Consider the following 17,101-nt stretch of genomic DNA (forward strand, 5'->3'; position numbering starts at 1 on the left):
GCTCCGCCAATGAGACTCCAGATCCGGCGAATAAATCAAAATGTCATCCAAATACACAACCACATTTTTACCGATCAAAGGTCTAAGGATGTCATTAATCAGATTCTGAAAAAATGCAGGAGCATTAGTAAGACCAAAAGGCATAACCAGATTCTCAAAATGACCCACAGGAGTGTTAAAAGCAGTCTTCCATTCGTCACCCTCCTTCATGCGCAACAGATTGTATGCCCCCTTAAGGTCAATTTTAGAGAACCACTTGGCCCCCATTAACTGGTTAAACAGATCAGGAATCAATGGCAGTGGGTAAGGATTGCGTACAGTAATTTTGTTAATCTCACGAAAATCCAGACAAGGACGTAAACCGCCGTCCTTTTTTTTTACAAAAAAAAATCCAACCGCCACAGGAGACTTAGAGGGCCTAATGTGACCGGCGGCCAAACTTGTCTGTATGTATTTCTCCAAAGCCTTCCTCTCAGGAATAGTAAGGTTAAATAAACGACTTTTAGGAAGAGCCGCTCCAGGGACAAATTCAATAGAACAATCATAGTCTCTATGGGGAGGCAAAACCTGCGATTCCTTCTCAGAAAAAACTCTCCAAAAATCCTGAATAGGAACAGGCAATTCTCCCCTATCCAAAGCTGCAATACGCCCATTACAACACTTGTCATAACATTTATGGCTCCAGGATTTAATTTCACTGGTAGACCAATCCAGTACAGGATTGTGAAATTTTAACCAGGGCAATCCCAATATTACTGGAGAAGGCAAGTTATTCAACACTACCAAATCCAATTTCTCATGGTGAACACCATTAATAGTGAGAGGAAATTCACAGACCTTGAGAGTAATATTCTTCAAAGGGGAACCATCCACAGAAACCACAGCAATGGGGGATGATAAAGGTTCAGGTTTTAAATTGAGTCTTTCCACGAATCCCCCATCAATAACATTCAGAGTAGACCCACAATCGACAAACACCCGAAATTCCATTAATTTTTCCTGAGCAATCGTGGAAGCAGCTAAAAATACACCCTTGGAATTTAAACAGGCAATACGGGCATGACTGACCATTTTTTTTTCTTTCTTCATACGAAGCTCACAGCCTTTAATCAAATGACCAGATTTTCCGCAATAGAAACACAAGCCTTCAAAAAATCGACGGTCTTTTTCTTGAGAGCGAGGTGCCACCGATCCAATCTCCATCGGTTCACCACTGTTAGTACACACATTCTCATAACCAGAAACTGACATAGCAGAGGATTTGCTCTCATTAACCCTTGCACGCAGTCTTCTATCCACCCGTATAGCTAATTGCATAGCCTGTTGCAAATCTTCAGGTGTAGGATAAGCAATTAGCAGGTCTTTAACCCTTTCACTGAGCCCAGCAAGAAATAGACTTTTCAGAGCAGAATCGTTCCACGCTGTTTGAGTAGACCAACGACGGAAATGAGTACAATATTTTTCCACATTACCTGATCCTTGTTTTAAACGTCTCAACTCAGTCTCAGCTGATGCGACACGGTCAGGATCATCATATAATAGTCCCAAAGCAGACAAAAAACTATCCACTGATCTGAAGCATGTATCACTAGGTTGCAAAGAAAAGGCCCACTCCTGAGGCTCTTTGCGCAAAAGTGACATTATGAACCCTACGCGCTGGGATTCATCCCCAGAGGACTTAGGTCTCAAACGAAAATACAATAAGCAAGCATTTTTGAATGAAAAAAATTCTCGGTGTTCACCAAAAAATAAATCCGGCAAACATACCTTAGGCTCCAAGAAATGTGCTCCAGGACAGTTACTCACGTGCTGACGGAGCTCGGCCACCTCCAGAGAGAGTCCCTGCAGGCGATGAACCAAATCCTGAACCGACACCATGATGGAACAGAAAAATCTTTCCTTAGAGAATTTGCTGGCTGGACTTACTGTTATGTTCTGCTACCAGAGCTAAGGAAAGAGAGGAGATCTGTCCCTACGATAGAACTCAGCTTAATCCCTACGATGTAACAGGGAACCTGATCCTGCGATCAGACCTGCTAAAGTCCTAAGCTAGTCTGTACGGAGACCTATAGATGTGAGGAAGGAATCCCTACAAGTACTAAGGACTGGGAGGAATATGGGACACCTCCTAACAGAAATAGTAGCAGACAGACGAACAAACAAAATATATAGAACATAGAGGTCAGTAGACCAAGCAAACTAACAGAGCAAGACACAGAGCACAGGCTAGCTAGAAAGTAGATATACAATGAAGTCCAGCAAAGCCAGAAGGGCGGAGCAGGATTAAATAGGCCAACAAGGTCATGTGACCAGCAAAGGAAAAAAAACTAAGAGCAAGGTTCTAACAGGTCTTCTGAGGCAGAGAATGCCTTTATCTCTCTTAAAAAAGCCTTCTCCTCGGCTCCTGTGCTACACCATCCGAATTGCAATAAACAGTTCTTCCTGGAGGTTGATGCCTCTTCCTCCGGAGCCAGAGCAGTGCTTACCCAGAAATCCTCGTCCGGGCGAATGGTGACCTGCGGCCTCTTTTCCAAACTCTTCTCTCCGTCCGAGCGCAATTACTCCATAGGAGATCGAGAACTTCTGGCCATCAAATTAGCACTGGAGGAGTGGCGCTACTTGCTTGAGGGGGCTCTGCACCCGGTGATCATCTACACTGACCATAAAAACCTTGATTATTTGCAGACCGCCCAAAGACTGAACCCGCGTCTGGCCAGATGGTCTTTGTTCTTTGCTCGATTCTGCTTCACTCTCCATTACCACCCGGGAGACAAGAACATTAAAGCCGACGCTCTATCCCGCTCTTTTCTGTCTTCCGACCTAGAGGAGGAGCCTCTACACATCATTGACCCCTCCAGAATTATGACTGTTGCTCCATTTGACCTGTCTCATCTACCTCCTGGTAAGACCTTTGTAGCGGCTCAGGATCTGAAGAGGGTCTTAGTCTGGGGCAATTCATCCAAACTGGCTGGCCACGCCGGTAAGAGGAAGACGCTTCTGCTCATTGCCCGGCATTATTGGTGGCCCACCCTGCGCAAGGATGTTGCGGATTTTGTCGCGGCTTGTTCCTCTTGTGCCCGTAACAAGATACCTAGGCACCTTCCAGCCGGTCGTCTCCTTCCTCTTCCCGTGCCTTCTGCTCCGTGGCAACATATTGCAATGGATTTCATCACGGATCTTCCTGTATCGGCCGGTTATACTGTCATTTGGGTGGTCGCCGACTGCTTCTCCAAGAAGGCTCACTTCATCCCTCTGCCTGGTCTTCCGTCTGCACCTGTGCTGGCTAAGGACTTCATCCATCACATCTTCCATCTCCATGGCTTACCCCTCCACATTGTCTCCAACCGAGGAGTTCAGTTCACTTCTCACTTTTGGAGAGCCACGTGCAAGCTGCTGGATGTCTCTTTGGATTTTTCTTCGGCCTATCATCCTCAGTCCAATGGTCAAGTGGAACGTATCAATCAGATCCTCACCAGTTTTCTTCGGCACTTTGTCAACGCTCACCATAGCGATTGGGTTGAGCTCCTGGCCTGGGTCCAGTTTCCCTATAACAACCATGTGAGTGAGTCTTCTGCTAAGTCTCCGTTTTTTGTGGTTTACAGTCGACACCCACGGATTCCATTTCCCGTCTCCTCTTCAGTGGACAATCCTGCCGCGGAGTCTCTCATCAGTGAATTTTCTGCCATTTGGGAAGACACTAGGTCTGCCCTTCTTCAGTCCTCCGAGCGGATGAAGAAGCATGCTGATAAGAGACGTTTGAATCCGCCTCAATTCCGTCCGGGAGACAAGGTCTGGCTTTCCTCCAAATATGTCCGTCTCAAGATACCATCATACAAGTTGGGTCCATGGTTCATCGGTCCGTTCGAGATTCTGAACCAAATAAATCCAGTGGCTTACAAGCTGAAACTCCCGGCCTCCTTACGGATCCCCAACTCCTTTCAAGTGTCTCTCCTCAAACCGGTTGTCCTTAATTCTTTCTCTGACTATCCAGGTACCACTCCAGCTCTAGTCTCCGCTGAGGACGTCTTTGAGGTAGAAAACATTTTGGCCATCAAGAGGATAAGAGGAAAGACTTTCTTTCCTGTGGATTGGAAGGGGTTTGGTCCTGAGGAGAGGTCTTGGGAGCCCAGGGAGAATATTCATGCCTCTCGTCTTCTAGAAGTATTTCTTGCCGGCCTAAAGAAGACGGGGTGTAAAGGGGGGGTACTGAAGCGTCGGTGTCCCTGCCTCCTGCCGGGCAGAGACGCCGTTCCTCTCACACCCGCGGTCCCGGTCCGGTGTCCTTCAGCTCCCCTGCTGCTGTTTTGCGCACCACGCGCACCTTCCCGAGCACTGTGCTTAGGGTGCTTGCACTCCCTCCCTCTTAAAGGGGCTGCGCGCACTGTCCTAAAGAGTCCCCGGCCAATGGCTGGAGGACCACTCCTTTTTAAAGCACCTTCTCCAAAATGGAGGTGCCTGTGCAAGGTTCTTGTTTGTGTGCTAACACTCTCCTCAGCCCTCAGGTTCCAATGCCCGGCTGCCTAACTATCAGCCGTGCCCGCCTGCCTATCTATCAGCCGTGCCCGCCAGCCTGTCTATCAGCCGTGCCCGCCAGCCTGTCTACCTACCGTGCCCGCCGGCTTGCCTACCCGGATCACCTGTCTGGCTACCTGCCGTGCCCGCCTGCTTGCCTACCCAGATCACCCGTCAGGCTACCTGCCGTGCTCATCCGCTGTACCTGTCAGCCTCACGCACCTGACCCGTGGGAGTCGCCTGCTCTCACGCAAGGTCGGTCCCAGAGTGGTACCTGGTTCACCTGCCCGGTCCCTCCTTGGTCGACTAAGCCGCCATGTGGCCACCACCCGGATCCGTAACAGAGAGGAGATGAGTGAGGTCTCCTTCTGGGATGGTGGGGAGGAAGGTTATGAGGGAGGAGCAATGGTCTTTTAGACATAGGGGTTGCGGTGGATGGTCATTAAAGACTTGCCTTGTTTGGTTGACCTTATTTTTGAAATGTGCAGAGCAGTCTTCTGCAGAGATAAGGGTGGTTGAAGATGGCAGTGGAGGGCCAAGAAGGAAGTTAAAACTGTTGAATAACTGTTTGGGGTTGTAGGATAAGGAATATACAAGAGTTGTAAAATAGACCTATTTAGCAGAGGCGAGGGCCAATTTGAATGTAAAAGTTTTTGTTTTGAATGCGGTGAAGTCTTGAGTGTGCTTGTTGGACATTTAGACAGTGTTCACATGTAGTGTAAATGTTGATTTTTTTTAACTCCTTTTTTTGCACAGTCCAAGCAAAGTGGATTTTTTTTCATGAAAACTGCGCCCACTGTGCGTTCAAAGATGCTGATGAACTGTGCTATTTTGGTGCTTCTTTTTGTCTAGAGACTTCTATGTGGATTCTAAGAAAATAATGTGAAAAACTGATTTCAATTTTTAAAGCGCACCTGTTAGCAGGATTGTGCTCAGTAAACTACTACAACTACATACGTGCAGTACAAACTTAGGAAAAAAATTGTAAAAAATCAGAGGTGGAGTTTTTTTTCTGCCAGACACGGAGGACACGGACAGATGGAAATGGACGGTTAGCAACCCTGGTTGTGAAGCACCCAGGGGATGGGGACGACTCGGTACCCGGGCCTTTACCTGGTTTGGGGATGTCACGGTGGTCGGCTCCCGGGCCCGTACCCTGGGGTCACTCTTGAGAAAGGGGATTGAAACTTGGATAAAAATAAAAATAAAATATATAGTTCATGACGCCACCTGTGGTACCTGGTAAGGATTACCAGCGCTGCTTCAGACCTCCGGGGGTATTGGGATGGCAGCTGAGGTGTTTCTGCTCCCCACAGGTGGAGCGGGCCCCTGGGACAGGGATGGTGTGAAGGTATGCAGGAGAGAGGGGACCCAGCCGGGTCAGAGGAAGAGCAGACACACACACCGGGGCTAGTTTCAGTACCTTTACTGCAGATGATAGTCAGGTACGGTCCGGGGTACTTGTAAGTGATGTGCACTTCTGGTCTTGCTCCCCAGTGAGAGGGTGTAAGGCCTCCTTTCTGTATCTTCCTGTCTCTCTTCCTGGGGCTTCTGACCTGCCTGGAACATGGTCTAGCTCCCTTGATGTTTCTCTCACCCGTCTTGCTTGGCGGTGAGGGCTTTCCCACTGGTTACCACGATCCCTGGACGCTGGGGCCTTCGTGGTACCTAGTCCTCTGAATGTGCGGTATTCACGGGGGGACTGAGGGATATGAAATCCTCCTCAGTATGCCGGATTCCCTACTGGGCCTAGAGGCCCCAATAGGCTCGGGCCCAGTGCCCGGCTTGCATCAGGGGACGAACCCTCTGTGGTTCCTCTGTCCCTCATGGCTCTTCTCTTCTCCTTGCCTTCTAGCCCACTCTAGGCTCTCACTGGCCAGACTAGCCCGCAGCTTGGGCCTAACCTGGCTTTCGGCCACACAGACTTCAGCTTGTCTGGTGCTGCCGCATCGTGTCACACTCACTACTTCCCACTGACTGACTTCCTGAACTCCACCTCCCAGTATATACCTGACAAGGCTCCATCTAGTGGACTCGGGTGGAGGTGTCTGCATGAATTGAGGCCACTGGGGAGAATCCATCTGTGCAACACCCAGGAGTTCTGTGACAGCCTGCAGCCGCAGGGCGTCACAGTTGCTAAAACACAGCAAAAAAGGGCAGCAGTGTTTACCTGTCCAGATCTTCAAAACCAAATGCACTACCAGGGTGCAACAAACCGACATAAAGCCGGATACTGTGCACTACCCTAGTGTGAACAGCTCCCTATACAAGCCTTTTTGTGTGCAATTCAAATACTAAGCAGTCACCCCTCCATGAAATGGTAGGTTGTGAGTGATTGTCTCATCAGTATTTTGCACCTGTGCAGCCGCAATCTTTATGTGGTTTTGCTGCACCCTGGTAGTGCATTTGGTTTTGAAGATCCGGGCAGGTAAACACAGCTGCCCTTTTTTTGCTGTGTTTTTTCTTGAATTTTTAAGGGGAATTTTAATTCTTAGTGTGGCTTTGCTGTTTGTATCAAATCTGGTTGCAAACAATTTTTATACTAGATTTCAAATGCATGTTCCTGTAAATTAGAGAATAGTTAGTAATCTTTACTTTAGAGGAGGGAGTTCGCTACTAGTAATAAGATATTAATTAAGAGAATGCCTTTTTAATGAATAGAGAGCTGTGTCTATATAGCAAACACAGAAGGGGTGAGATTACGAAGACCAACATTTCATACATTTGCCTACTAATTGATTCAGAGCATCTCTGATCTTTTGTGCACCGGCAAATAAAATTGTTTGCCCCAATTTTTGGCATTAAATACGGTAAATCTGTTTTTCGCTAAGCCTTTTTCAAATAACTGTCAAGTCCATCACAGACGCTAAAAAAATGCATATTATTCCTCAATTATGGCATACTCCATAATTTTTTACTGTTTTTTCAGACAGAAAACTGGTTTAAAGCTAGTAGTAAATTCCCTCCATATTCTGAACTATTTCCATCACAAAATCTTGAATGACTTATCAGTTAAGGCTACCGACATCCATAAAACATCAATGCAGGTGCATCCATGGAGCTGTAATTATTATGGCTCCACATCTTTCTCCACAATAGATCATGTACATTCTAAGGCTTTTGTAAGGTCTATAGTAATTTAGAGTAGTTTTACTAAACATTAACTGTTGAGAAAATTGCTCTTTTTTATAAATGTGTACCTTTGACTTTGTGCATAATAGACATAGCATGAAAAGAATGCCCATGCTGTCCACTGATTGTATCTCTGTAATCCTGATAGCCATGACTTTCATTTTTTATTAATAAAACCCTTTCACTCCAAGTTGTTTTAAATCCTTTTGAAAAAAAATTATTGCAAAACTTTCAGTAACCTTTTTTTTTACGGTACAGTAAGACAAATTTTAGTTTTACTGCTTTTACTACGAAGCCTGTAATCATTTGCTAATAATGAAATGCCAAAAAATAAGTATACTGGTACTTTTTAAGTGTCAAAATATGCAGACCTACAGGTTTGTAATGTCTTTTTTTTTTTGGACATATTTATGGCCACATTTTGCACTTTTTTTTTATTTATTTTTTTATTTTTTACATAAAAAACATATACTTTATTCACACAACGGTTTAGCAGCTATATTTTACCATTGGTACTATGCCCACAATTCCCATTCTTACTGCAGGTCTTCTGACCCAAACTGAGAGCATCATATATGCTGCTAATTCAGGTGTAGAGACCCGGTATTACTAGGAATTGGAGCAGTAACACAGACCATAAAACACAGACATTTCATTTCATACAAATTTATAATTGTTTTACTTATATTACGTCTCTTGTGTTCGCCATAGTTGCAATCAGGGATATGTTAGCAATATATACAAATCACCATATGATTAACCTTTCTTTTTGCAGAAGACAACAACGGATGGCCAAATATGTTTGATGAACATCATAGGAAAGCAAATGAGGTGACGGATCCCCAGGAATGCTGTAAGGAATGCTGTAAGTACCGTAACTAAAGATGGAACTGTTACATTTTTTTAACTTTAATAAAATAATTATTACACAATTTTTAGATTTAAAAAAACAGGACAAGAAAAATCCCAAATTTGCAAATATTGAAATAAGCAGTCAAATAGATGTTTTATTATCGGCATGGAATCTGTCATGACAAATAACTTATGGAAATTTTAGGCAGAACTACGTATAACCTCTCATTGTACAAAATGTCACTGCTTACTGAAAAACTTCCAGGTTTTTCCAAATAGAACTACTTTAATCATTAAACTATTTCTCAAACATTAACACTTTAAAGAAGCACTCCCAGCAAAGTTTGTATCCTCTTAATATATTGCAGTCATTATTGTATAGCACTGTGTACTTACAATTGCTCATTTTCTACACAGTTAATTATTTTCTTTTCCATTAGGTTTGACATCACATGATTAAAAACTGACTAGCTGAATCCTTCTAAATTCTATATAGAAACAGGAAGTCTCTTTTCCCTGCATGAGTCATCATAAGAACAACAATCCTACATCACTGCAAAGTCCCTGCCAGAGTTAGAAGCAAGCAGCAGGGTCAAGAGTTGAAGAGGGGGTGACTCATGCAGGGAAAAGAGACTTCCTGTTTCTGCATAGAGCTTAGCAGGATTCAGCTTGTCTGTTTGTAATCACATGATGTCATAGATAGGGATGAGTGGACCCGTAGAAGTTCGGGTTTGTCAGATTAGTCCAAAGTTCGGTTAGGGTAGCATAACTGTACCCAAACTTGAACCAGAACTTGTACCCTATAGAAATCAATAGGGACCCGAACTTTGGAGCTGGAAAATCTCCTCTTTTTCTCTCTCTCCCTGCACCCCCGCCAATCAGCTGTTATCGGTGTCGGCAGCGGCCGCCAGCCGGAAGTGCTCGCTTGCAGAGATGGCCATCTTATGATAATGGCCGAGGCTTTTTACTACACATCCACTTTCAATTCAAATCAATAGGAGGTGGATATGCAGAACCTGAGGGGGCCACTATCAGTAGACAGCCAGCTCCGCAAGTGAGTACTTCTACTCAGCAGCCGTTGCCGTCGACATCGATAACATCTGATTGGCGAGGGTGCTGGGCGTCAGACCCGATCGATCAAACATTGGTGACCTATCCTAAGGATAGGTCATTGTGGAGACACGAGGGTCAGTGGGTGCTCTCATCGCTGGCCTGGTTGTCTTTAGAAAGACCATATGGACCAGGGCTCATCCCACTGAACGCCCACACTTCTTTCCCATGGGCAAAATACCACTCAGACAACACAGGATGAGTGTAACAAACTATGGTAAAAATGTATTGGATCAATAACAGTCAATAATATATAGTACAGTCCCAGCAATTACATAAGATGGTGCAAATGACAGAGTCTCACCATTCCACTGGCTCGCCAGGAATTAGAACATCTACGACTTCGGAGCTTCCAGGTCCATCTAACCCAACCAGGAGCACCCCGCTTTTGGCGGGCACCCACAGAGAGGAGGTAGCGCAAGCTTAGGAAGCTGGCAGAGTCCATTAAGGTATGTGGCCAGGTGACCTGATTGTCCCAACCTGGGTTCTCCAAATGTCTCCATGGGTTCAGTGATGGGCAGGGGATCAAATCTGTATTCCTCCAGTTGGAGCCATGGTGCCTTGGCACATGTCCTGTAGAGTCTCTCTGTTCCTTTTCACACCCACAGCTGTCCTTCAGGCCATTACTCACAGGTTTGGGGGGAGATGGGTGGAGGTCATCTTTCATTGTTCAAGTGTTAAATTAACTGGCATATTTTGTCCTCCAATGTTTGCAGAACAACAAGCTGCATGGACTGATACAATAGGTAGTCAGCAGGCATTCACCAAATTAACAAACATCGATTGTTCAATTAACCTGCTCCTTTGTCCCTCAAGGATAGCAGAGCAATAAACTCCAAGGACTGATGCAATAGGTAGTCAGCAACCATTCAACTATTTAACAAATCAACAAACATCAATTCAACCTACAACAAGAGTCAATGTTCAGTCTCATGTGAACAATAGCTCACGTCCCTGAGCCTGCTGAATAATACGTCTTAAATAATTAAGAATAAATGCGGTGTCGTCACAGTCATCAATGCTAAAGCAGTGGACAACCTCTTAAAGAGTATAAAAAGTTTGAGAGTGCTTCTGTAACTCACAACTCAATCAAGACAATTATAGAAACACTTGCGCATATCTTATCAATAGAATAAGTAGTCATTAAAAATGAATGAAATGTTATAGAAAATACTGTACATTTATTTCATAATTACATCCCACATACCTTCATTTGAATCCCAAATTAAATTTCATATCACTGTTCTCACGCGCAAGTATTTTGTGTATGTTTTTCTGTTTTCATTCAGTGATGTCACGACACATCGCATGGAGCTACAGTACAGATCAAAAGTTTGGACGCACCTTCTCATTTAAAGATTTTTCTGTATATTCATGACTATGAAAATTGTACATTCACACTGAAGGCATCAAAACTATGAATTAACACATGTGGAATTATATACTTAACAAAAAAGTGTGAAACAACTGAAAATATATCTTATATTCTAGCTTCTTCAAAGTAGCCACCTTTTGCTTTGATGACTGCTTTGCACACTCTTGGCATTCTCTTGATGAGCTTCAAGAGGTAGTCACCAGAAATGGTTTTCACTTCACAGGTGTGCCCTGTCAGGTTTAATAAGTGGGATTTCTTGCCTTATAAATGGGGTTGGGACCATCAGTTGTGCTGTGCAGAAGTTAGGTGGATACACAGCTGAAAGTCCTACTGAATAGACTGTTAGAATTTGTATTATGGCAAGAAAAAAGCAGCTAAGTAAAGAAAAACGAGTGGCCATCATTACTTTAAGAAATGAAGGTCAGTCAGTGGAAAAGATTGGGAAAACTTTAAAAGTGTCCCCAAGTGCAGTTGCAAAAACCATCAAGCGCTACAAAGAAACTGGCTCACATGAGGACCGCCCCAAGAAAGGAAGACCAAGAGTCACCTCTGCTTCTGAGGATAAGTTTATCACAGGCTAACAGCAGCTCAGATTAGAGACCAGGTCAATGCCACACAGAGTTTTAGCAGCAGACACATCTCTTCAACAACTGTTAAGAGGAGACATTGTGCCGCAGTCCTTCATGGTAAAATAGCTGCTAGGAAACCACTGCTAAGGACAGTCAACAAGCAGAAGAGACTTGTTTGGGCTAAAGAACACAAGGAATGGACATTAGACCAGTGGAAATCTGTGCTTTGGTCTGATGAGTCCAAATTTGAGATCTTTGGTTCCAACCACCGTGTCCTTGTGCGACGCAGAAAAGGTGAACGGATGGACTCTACATGCCTGATTCCCACCGTGAAGCATGGAGGAGGTGTGATGGTGTGGGGGTGCTTTTCTGGTGACACTGTTGGGGATTTATTCAAAATTGAAGGCATACTGAACCAGCATGGCTACCACAGCAGCTTGCAGCGGCATGCTATTCCATCCGGTTTGCGTTTAGTTGGACCATCATTTATTTTTCAACAGGACAATGACCCCAAACACACCTCCAGGCTGTGTAAGGGCTATTTGACCAAGAAGGAGAGTGATGTGGTGCTACGCCAGATGACCTGGCCTCCACAGTCACCAGACCTGAACCCAATCGACATGGTTTGGGGTGAGCTGGACCGCAGAGTGAAGGCAAAAGAGCCAACAAGTGCTAAGCATCTCTGGGAACTCTTTCAAGATTGTTGGAAGACCATTTCCGGTGACTATCTCTTGAAGCTCATCAAGAGAATGCCAAGAGTGTGCAAAGCAGTCATCAAAGTAAAAGGTGGCTACTTTGAAGAACCTAGAATATAATACATATTTGCAGTTGTTTCACACTTTTTTGTTAACTATATAATTCCACATGTGTTAATTCATAGTTTTGATGCCTTCAGTGTGAATGTAAAATTTTCATAGTAATAAAAATACAGAAAAATCTTTAAATGAGAAGGTGTGTCCAAACTTTTGGTCTTTACTGTATATCCTTCTTGTATTTCTGAAAAAAAATATAGGATCAGATTATCTTGGGCCAAACAAAAAAGATGAGGTACCACCATTCATATACACAAAACCAGTGCATGTCCCCTCTAATTTAATTTTAAAATCTGATGGACTTTATGAGCCCAGGGTGAACCAAAAGATTAACCAGTCCAAATCTAGATGGATGTACTTGCTTTTGCAGTATGGTAAAGCTAAATAATGTATATACAGTCATGGCCAAAAGTATTGAGAATGAGACAAATAGTAATTTTTCCAAAGTTTACTGCTTCATTTTTTGTAATGGCAATTTGCATATACTCCTGAATGTCAAAGAGTGATCAGCTTAACAGCAATTACTGTACTTGCAAAGTCAATATTTGCCCAGAAAATGAACTTTAACCCCCAAAACACATTTCAACATCATTGCAGTCCTGCCTTAAAAGGAGCAGCTAACATCGTTTTAGTGATTGATCCATTAACACAGGTGTGGGTGTTGATGAGGACAGGGCTGGCGATCAATCAGTCATGATTAAGTAAGAATGACATCACTGGACACTTTAAAACGAGGCTGGTTCTTGGTATCATTGTTTCTCTTCAGTTAACCATGGTTATCTCTAAAGAAACACGTGCAGCCATCATTGCACTGCACAAAAATGGCCTAACAGGGAAGAGTATCACAGCTACAAAGATTGCACCTCAGTCAACAAACTATCGCATCATCAAGAACTTCAAGGAGAGAGCTTCCATTGTTGTCAAAAAGGCTCCAGGGCGCCCAAGAAAGACCAGCAAGCGCCAGGACCATATCTTAAAACTGTTTCAGCTGCGGGATCGGACTACCAGCAGTGCCGAGCTTGCTCAGGAATGGCAGCAGGCTGGTGTGAGTGCTTCTGCACGCACTGTGAGGCGGAGACTCTTTGAGCAAGGGCTGGTTTCAAGGAGGGCAGCAAAGAAGCCACTTCTCTCCAGAAAAAACATCAGGGACCGACTGATATTCTGCAAAAGGTACAGGGAGTGGACTGCTGAGGACTGGGACAAAGTCATTTTCTCTGATGAATCCCCTTTTCGATTGTTTGGGACATCTGGAAAACAGCTTATTCAGAGAAGAAGAGGTGAGCGCTACCACCAGTCTTGTCTCATGCCAACTGTAAAGCATCCTGAAACCATTCATGTGTGGGGTTGCTTCTCAGCCAAGGGAATCGGCTCACTCACAGTCTTGCCTAAAAACACAGCCATGAATAAAGAATGGTACCAGAATGTCCTCCAAGAGCAACTTCTCCCAACCGTCCAAGAGCAGTTTGGCGCCCAACAATGCCTTTTCCAGCATGATGGAGCACCTTGCCATAAAGCAAAGGTGATAACTAAATGGCTCATGGAACAAAACATAGAGATTTTGGGTCCATGGCCTGGAAACTCCCCAGATTTTAATCCCATTGAGAACTTGTGGTCAATCATCAAGAGACGGGTGGACAAACAAAAACCAACAAATTCTGGCAAAATGCAAGCATTGATTATGCAAGAATGGACTGCTATCAGTCAGGATTTGGTCCAAAAGTTGATTGAGAGCATGCCAGGGAGAATTACAGAGGTCTTGAAGAAGAAGGGGCAACACTGCAAATATTGACTTGCTGCATTAACTCATTCTAACTGTCAATATAACCTATTGGTACTCATAATATGATTGCAATTATATTTCTGTATGTGATATAAACATCAGACAAACACTAATAAAAGCCAGAGGCCAGCAGATCATGTGCAAATATAATCTTGGTGTCATTCTCAAAACTTTTGGCCATGACTGTACAATCTTATGATATTATACAATACCACATAGTTTAGATGGCATGACATGAATGGTTTTGAGTTATGTTTTTTTTTTTTATTTAAACTTGCATGGAATTATATAGAGATCACACTTACAGTGAAGGAAATAATTATTTGATCCCTTACTGTTTTTGTAAGTTTGCCCACTGACAAAGACATGAACAGTCTATAATTTTAAGGGTAGGTTAATTTTAACATTGAGAGATAGAATATCCAAAAAAAAAAATCAAGAAAATCACATTGTATAAATTAGATAAATTTATTTGCATTTTGCAGTTAGAAATAAGTATTTGATCCCCTACAAACCATTATGAGTTCTGGCTCCTACAGACCAGTTAGATGCTCCTAATCAACTCGTTAACTGCATTAAAGATAGCTGTCTTACATAGTTACCTGTATAAAAGACTCCTGTCCACAGACTCAATTAATCAGTCAAACTCTAACCTCTACAACATGGGCAAGACCAAAGAGCTTTCTAAGGATGTCAGGGACAAGATCATAGACCTGCACAAAGCTGGAATGGGCTACAAAACCATAAGTAAAACGCTGGGTGAGAAGGAGGCAACAGTTGGTGCAATAGTAAGAAAATGGAAGAAATACAAAATGGTTGTCAATCGACATCGATCTGGGGCACCATGCAAAATCTCAATTCGTGGGGTATACTTGATCATGAGGAAGGTGAGAGCTCAGCCTAAAGCTACATGGGGGGAACTTGTTAATGATCTCAAGGCAGCTGGGACCACAGTCACCAAGAAAACCATTGGTAACACATTACACCTTAAAGGTTTAAAATCCTGCAGTGCCCGCAAGGTCCCTCTGCTCAAGAAGGCCCATGTGCAGGCCCGTCTGAAGGTTGCCAATGAACACCTGGTTGATTCTGTGAGTTATTGGGAGAAGGTTCTGTTGTCAGATGAGACAAAAATTGAGCTCTTTGGCATTAACTCAACTTGCCGTGTTTGGAGGAAGAGAAATGCTGCCTATGACCCAAAGAACACCGTCCCCACTGTCAAGCATGGAGGCGGAAACATTATGTTTTGGGATGGTTTCTCTGCTAAGGGCACAGGACTACTTCGCCGCATCAATGGGAGAATGAATGGAGCCATGTACCGTAAAATCCTGAGTGACAACCTCCTTCCCTCCGCCAGGACATTAAAAATGGGTCGTGGCTGGGTCTTCCAGCAAGACAATGACCCAAAGCATACAGCCAAGGCAACAAAGGATTGGCTCAAAAAGAATCACAATAAGGTCATAGAGTGGCCTAGCCAGTCTCCAAACCTTAATACCATAGAAAACTTATGGAGGGAGTTGAAGCTCCAAGTTGCCAAGCAACAGCCTCAAAATCTGAATGATTTAGAGATGATTTTACAAAAAGGAGTGGACCAAAATTCCTCCTGACATGTGCGCAACCGTCATCATCAACTACAAAAAACGTCTGACTGCTGTGCTTGCCAACAAGGGTTTTACCACCAAGTATTAAGTGATGTTTGCCAGAGGAATCAAATACTTATTTCTCGCTGTAAAATGCAAATACAGTGGTGGCCAAAAGTATTGGCACCCCTGCAATTCTGTCAGATAATTCTCAGTTTCTTCCCGAAAATTATTACAATCACAAATTCTTTGGTATTATTATCTTCATTTAATTTTTCTTCAATTAAAAAACGCAAAAAGAATTGTCCTAAAGCCAAATTGGATATAATTCCACACCAAACCTAAAAAAGGGGGTGGACAAAAGTATTGGCACTGTTTGAAAAATCATGTGATGCTTCTCTAATTCGTGTAATTAACAGCACCTGTAACTTACCTGTGGCACCTAACAGGTGTTGGCAATAAGTAAATCACACATGCAGGGAGTTAACATGGATTAAAGTTGACTCAACCTCTGTCCTGTGTCCTTGTGTGTACCACATTGAGCATGGAGAAAAGAAAGAAGACCAAAGAACTGTCTAAGGACTTGAGAAACCAAATTGTGAGGAAGCATGAGTAATCTCAAGGCTACAAGTCCATCTCCAAAGACCTGAATGTTCCTGTGTCTTCCGTGCGCAGTGTCATCAAGAAGTTTAAAGCCCATGGCACTGTGGCTAACCTTCCTAGATATGGACGGAAAAGAAAAATTGCCGAGAGATTTCAACGCAAGATTGTGCGGATGGTGGATAAAGAACCTCGACTAACATCCAAACAAGTTCAAGCTGCCCTGCAGTCCGAGGGTACAACAGTGTCAACCCGTACTATCCGTCGGCGTCTGAATGAAAGGGGACTGTATTGGAGGATACCCAGGAAGACCCCACTTCTTACCCCGAGACATAAAAAAGCCAGGCTGGAGTTTGCCAAAACTTACCTGAGAATGCCTTAAAATGTTTTGGAAGAATGTTCTCTGGTCAGATGAGGCAAAAGCAGAGCTTTTTGGGAAAAAGCATCAACATACAGTGTACAGGAAAAAAAAGAGGCATTCAAAGAAAAGAACACTGTCCCTACAGTCAAACATGGCGGAGGTTCCCTGATGTTTTGGGGTTGCTTTGCTGCCTTTGGCACTGGACTGCTTGACCTTGTGCATGGCATTATGAAGTCTGAAGTCTACCAACAAATTTTGCAGCATGATGTAGGGTCCAGTGTGAGAAAGCTGGGTCTCCCTCAGAGGTCATGGGTAGTGTTGAGCCACCCCCGTAGTGTTCGGGTTCGGTTCGGTTCGTCGAACAGCGGGATGTTCGAGGAACTGTTCGTCGAACTGTTCGTCGAACACCTTAGAACACCGT

At 43.9% G+C, this 17,101-nt stretch overlaps 1 protein-coding gene across 3 annotated transcripts in view; it reads left to right on the forward strand.

The window, feature by feature from the left end:
- The window catches only part of RXFP2 (relaxin family peptide receptor 2), a 650,298-nt gene that overhangs the window by 412,478 nt on the left and 220,719 nt on the right, over positions 1 to 17,101 (forward strand). For 2 of the 3 annotated variants that reach the window (XM_073662501.1, XM_073662498.1), the window contains exon 3: positions 8,420 to 8,509. In XM_073662501.1, the coding sequence (XP_073518602.1) occupies positions 8,420 to 8,509 (90 nt within the window). The remainder of the gene's footprint in view (positions 1 to 8,419; positions 8,510 to 17,101) is intronic. The other variant, XM_073662500.1, reaches the window with a different exon arrangement.

This window comes from Phyllobates terribilis, unplaced genomic scaffold (genome assembly GCF_046119375.1).
Source record: "Phyllobates terribilis strain yellow unplaced genomic scaffold, ASM4611937v1 Scaffold_2__4_contigs__length_985480577, whole genome shotgun sequence".
NCBI classification, from domain to species: Eukaryota; Metazoa; Chordata; class Amphibia; order Anura; family Dendrobatidae; genus Phyllobates; species Phyllobates terribilis.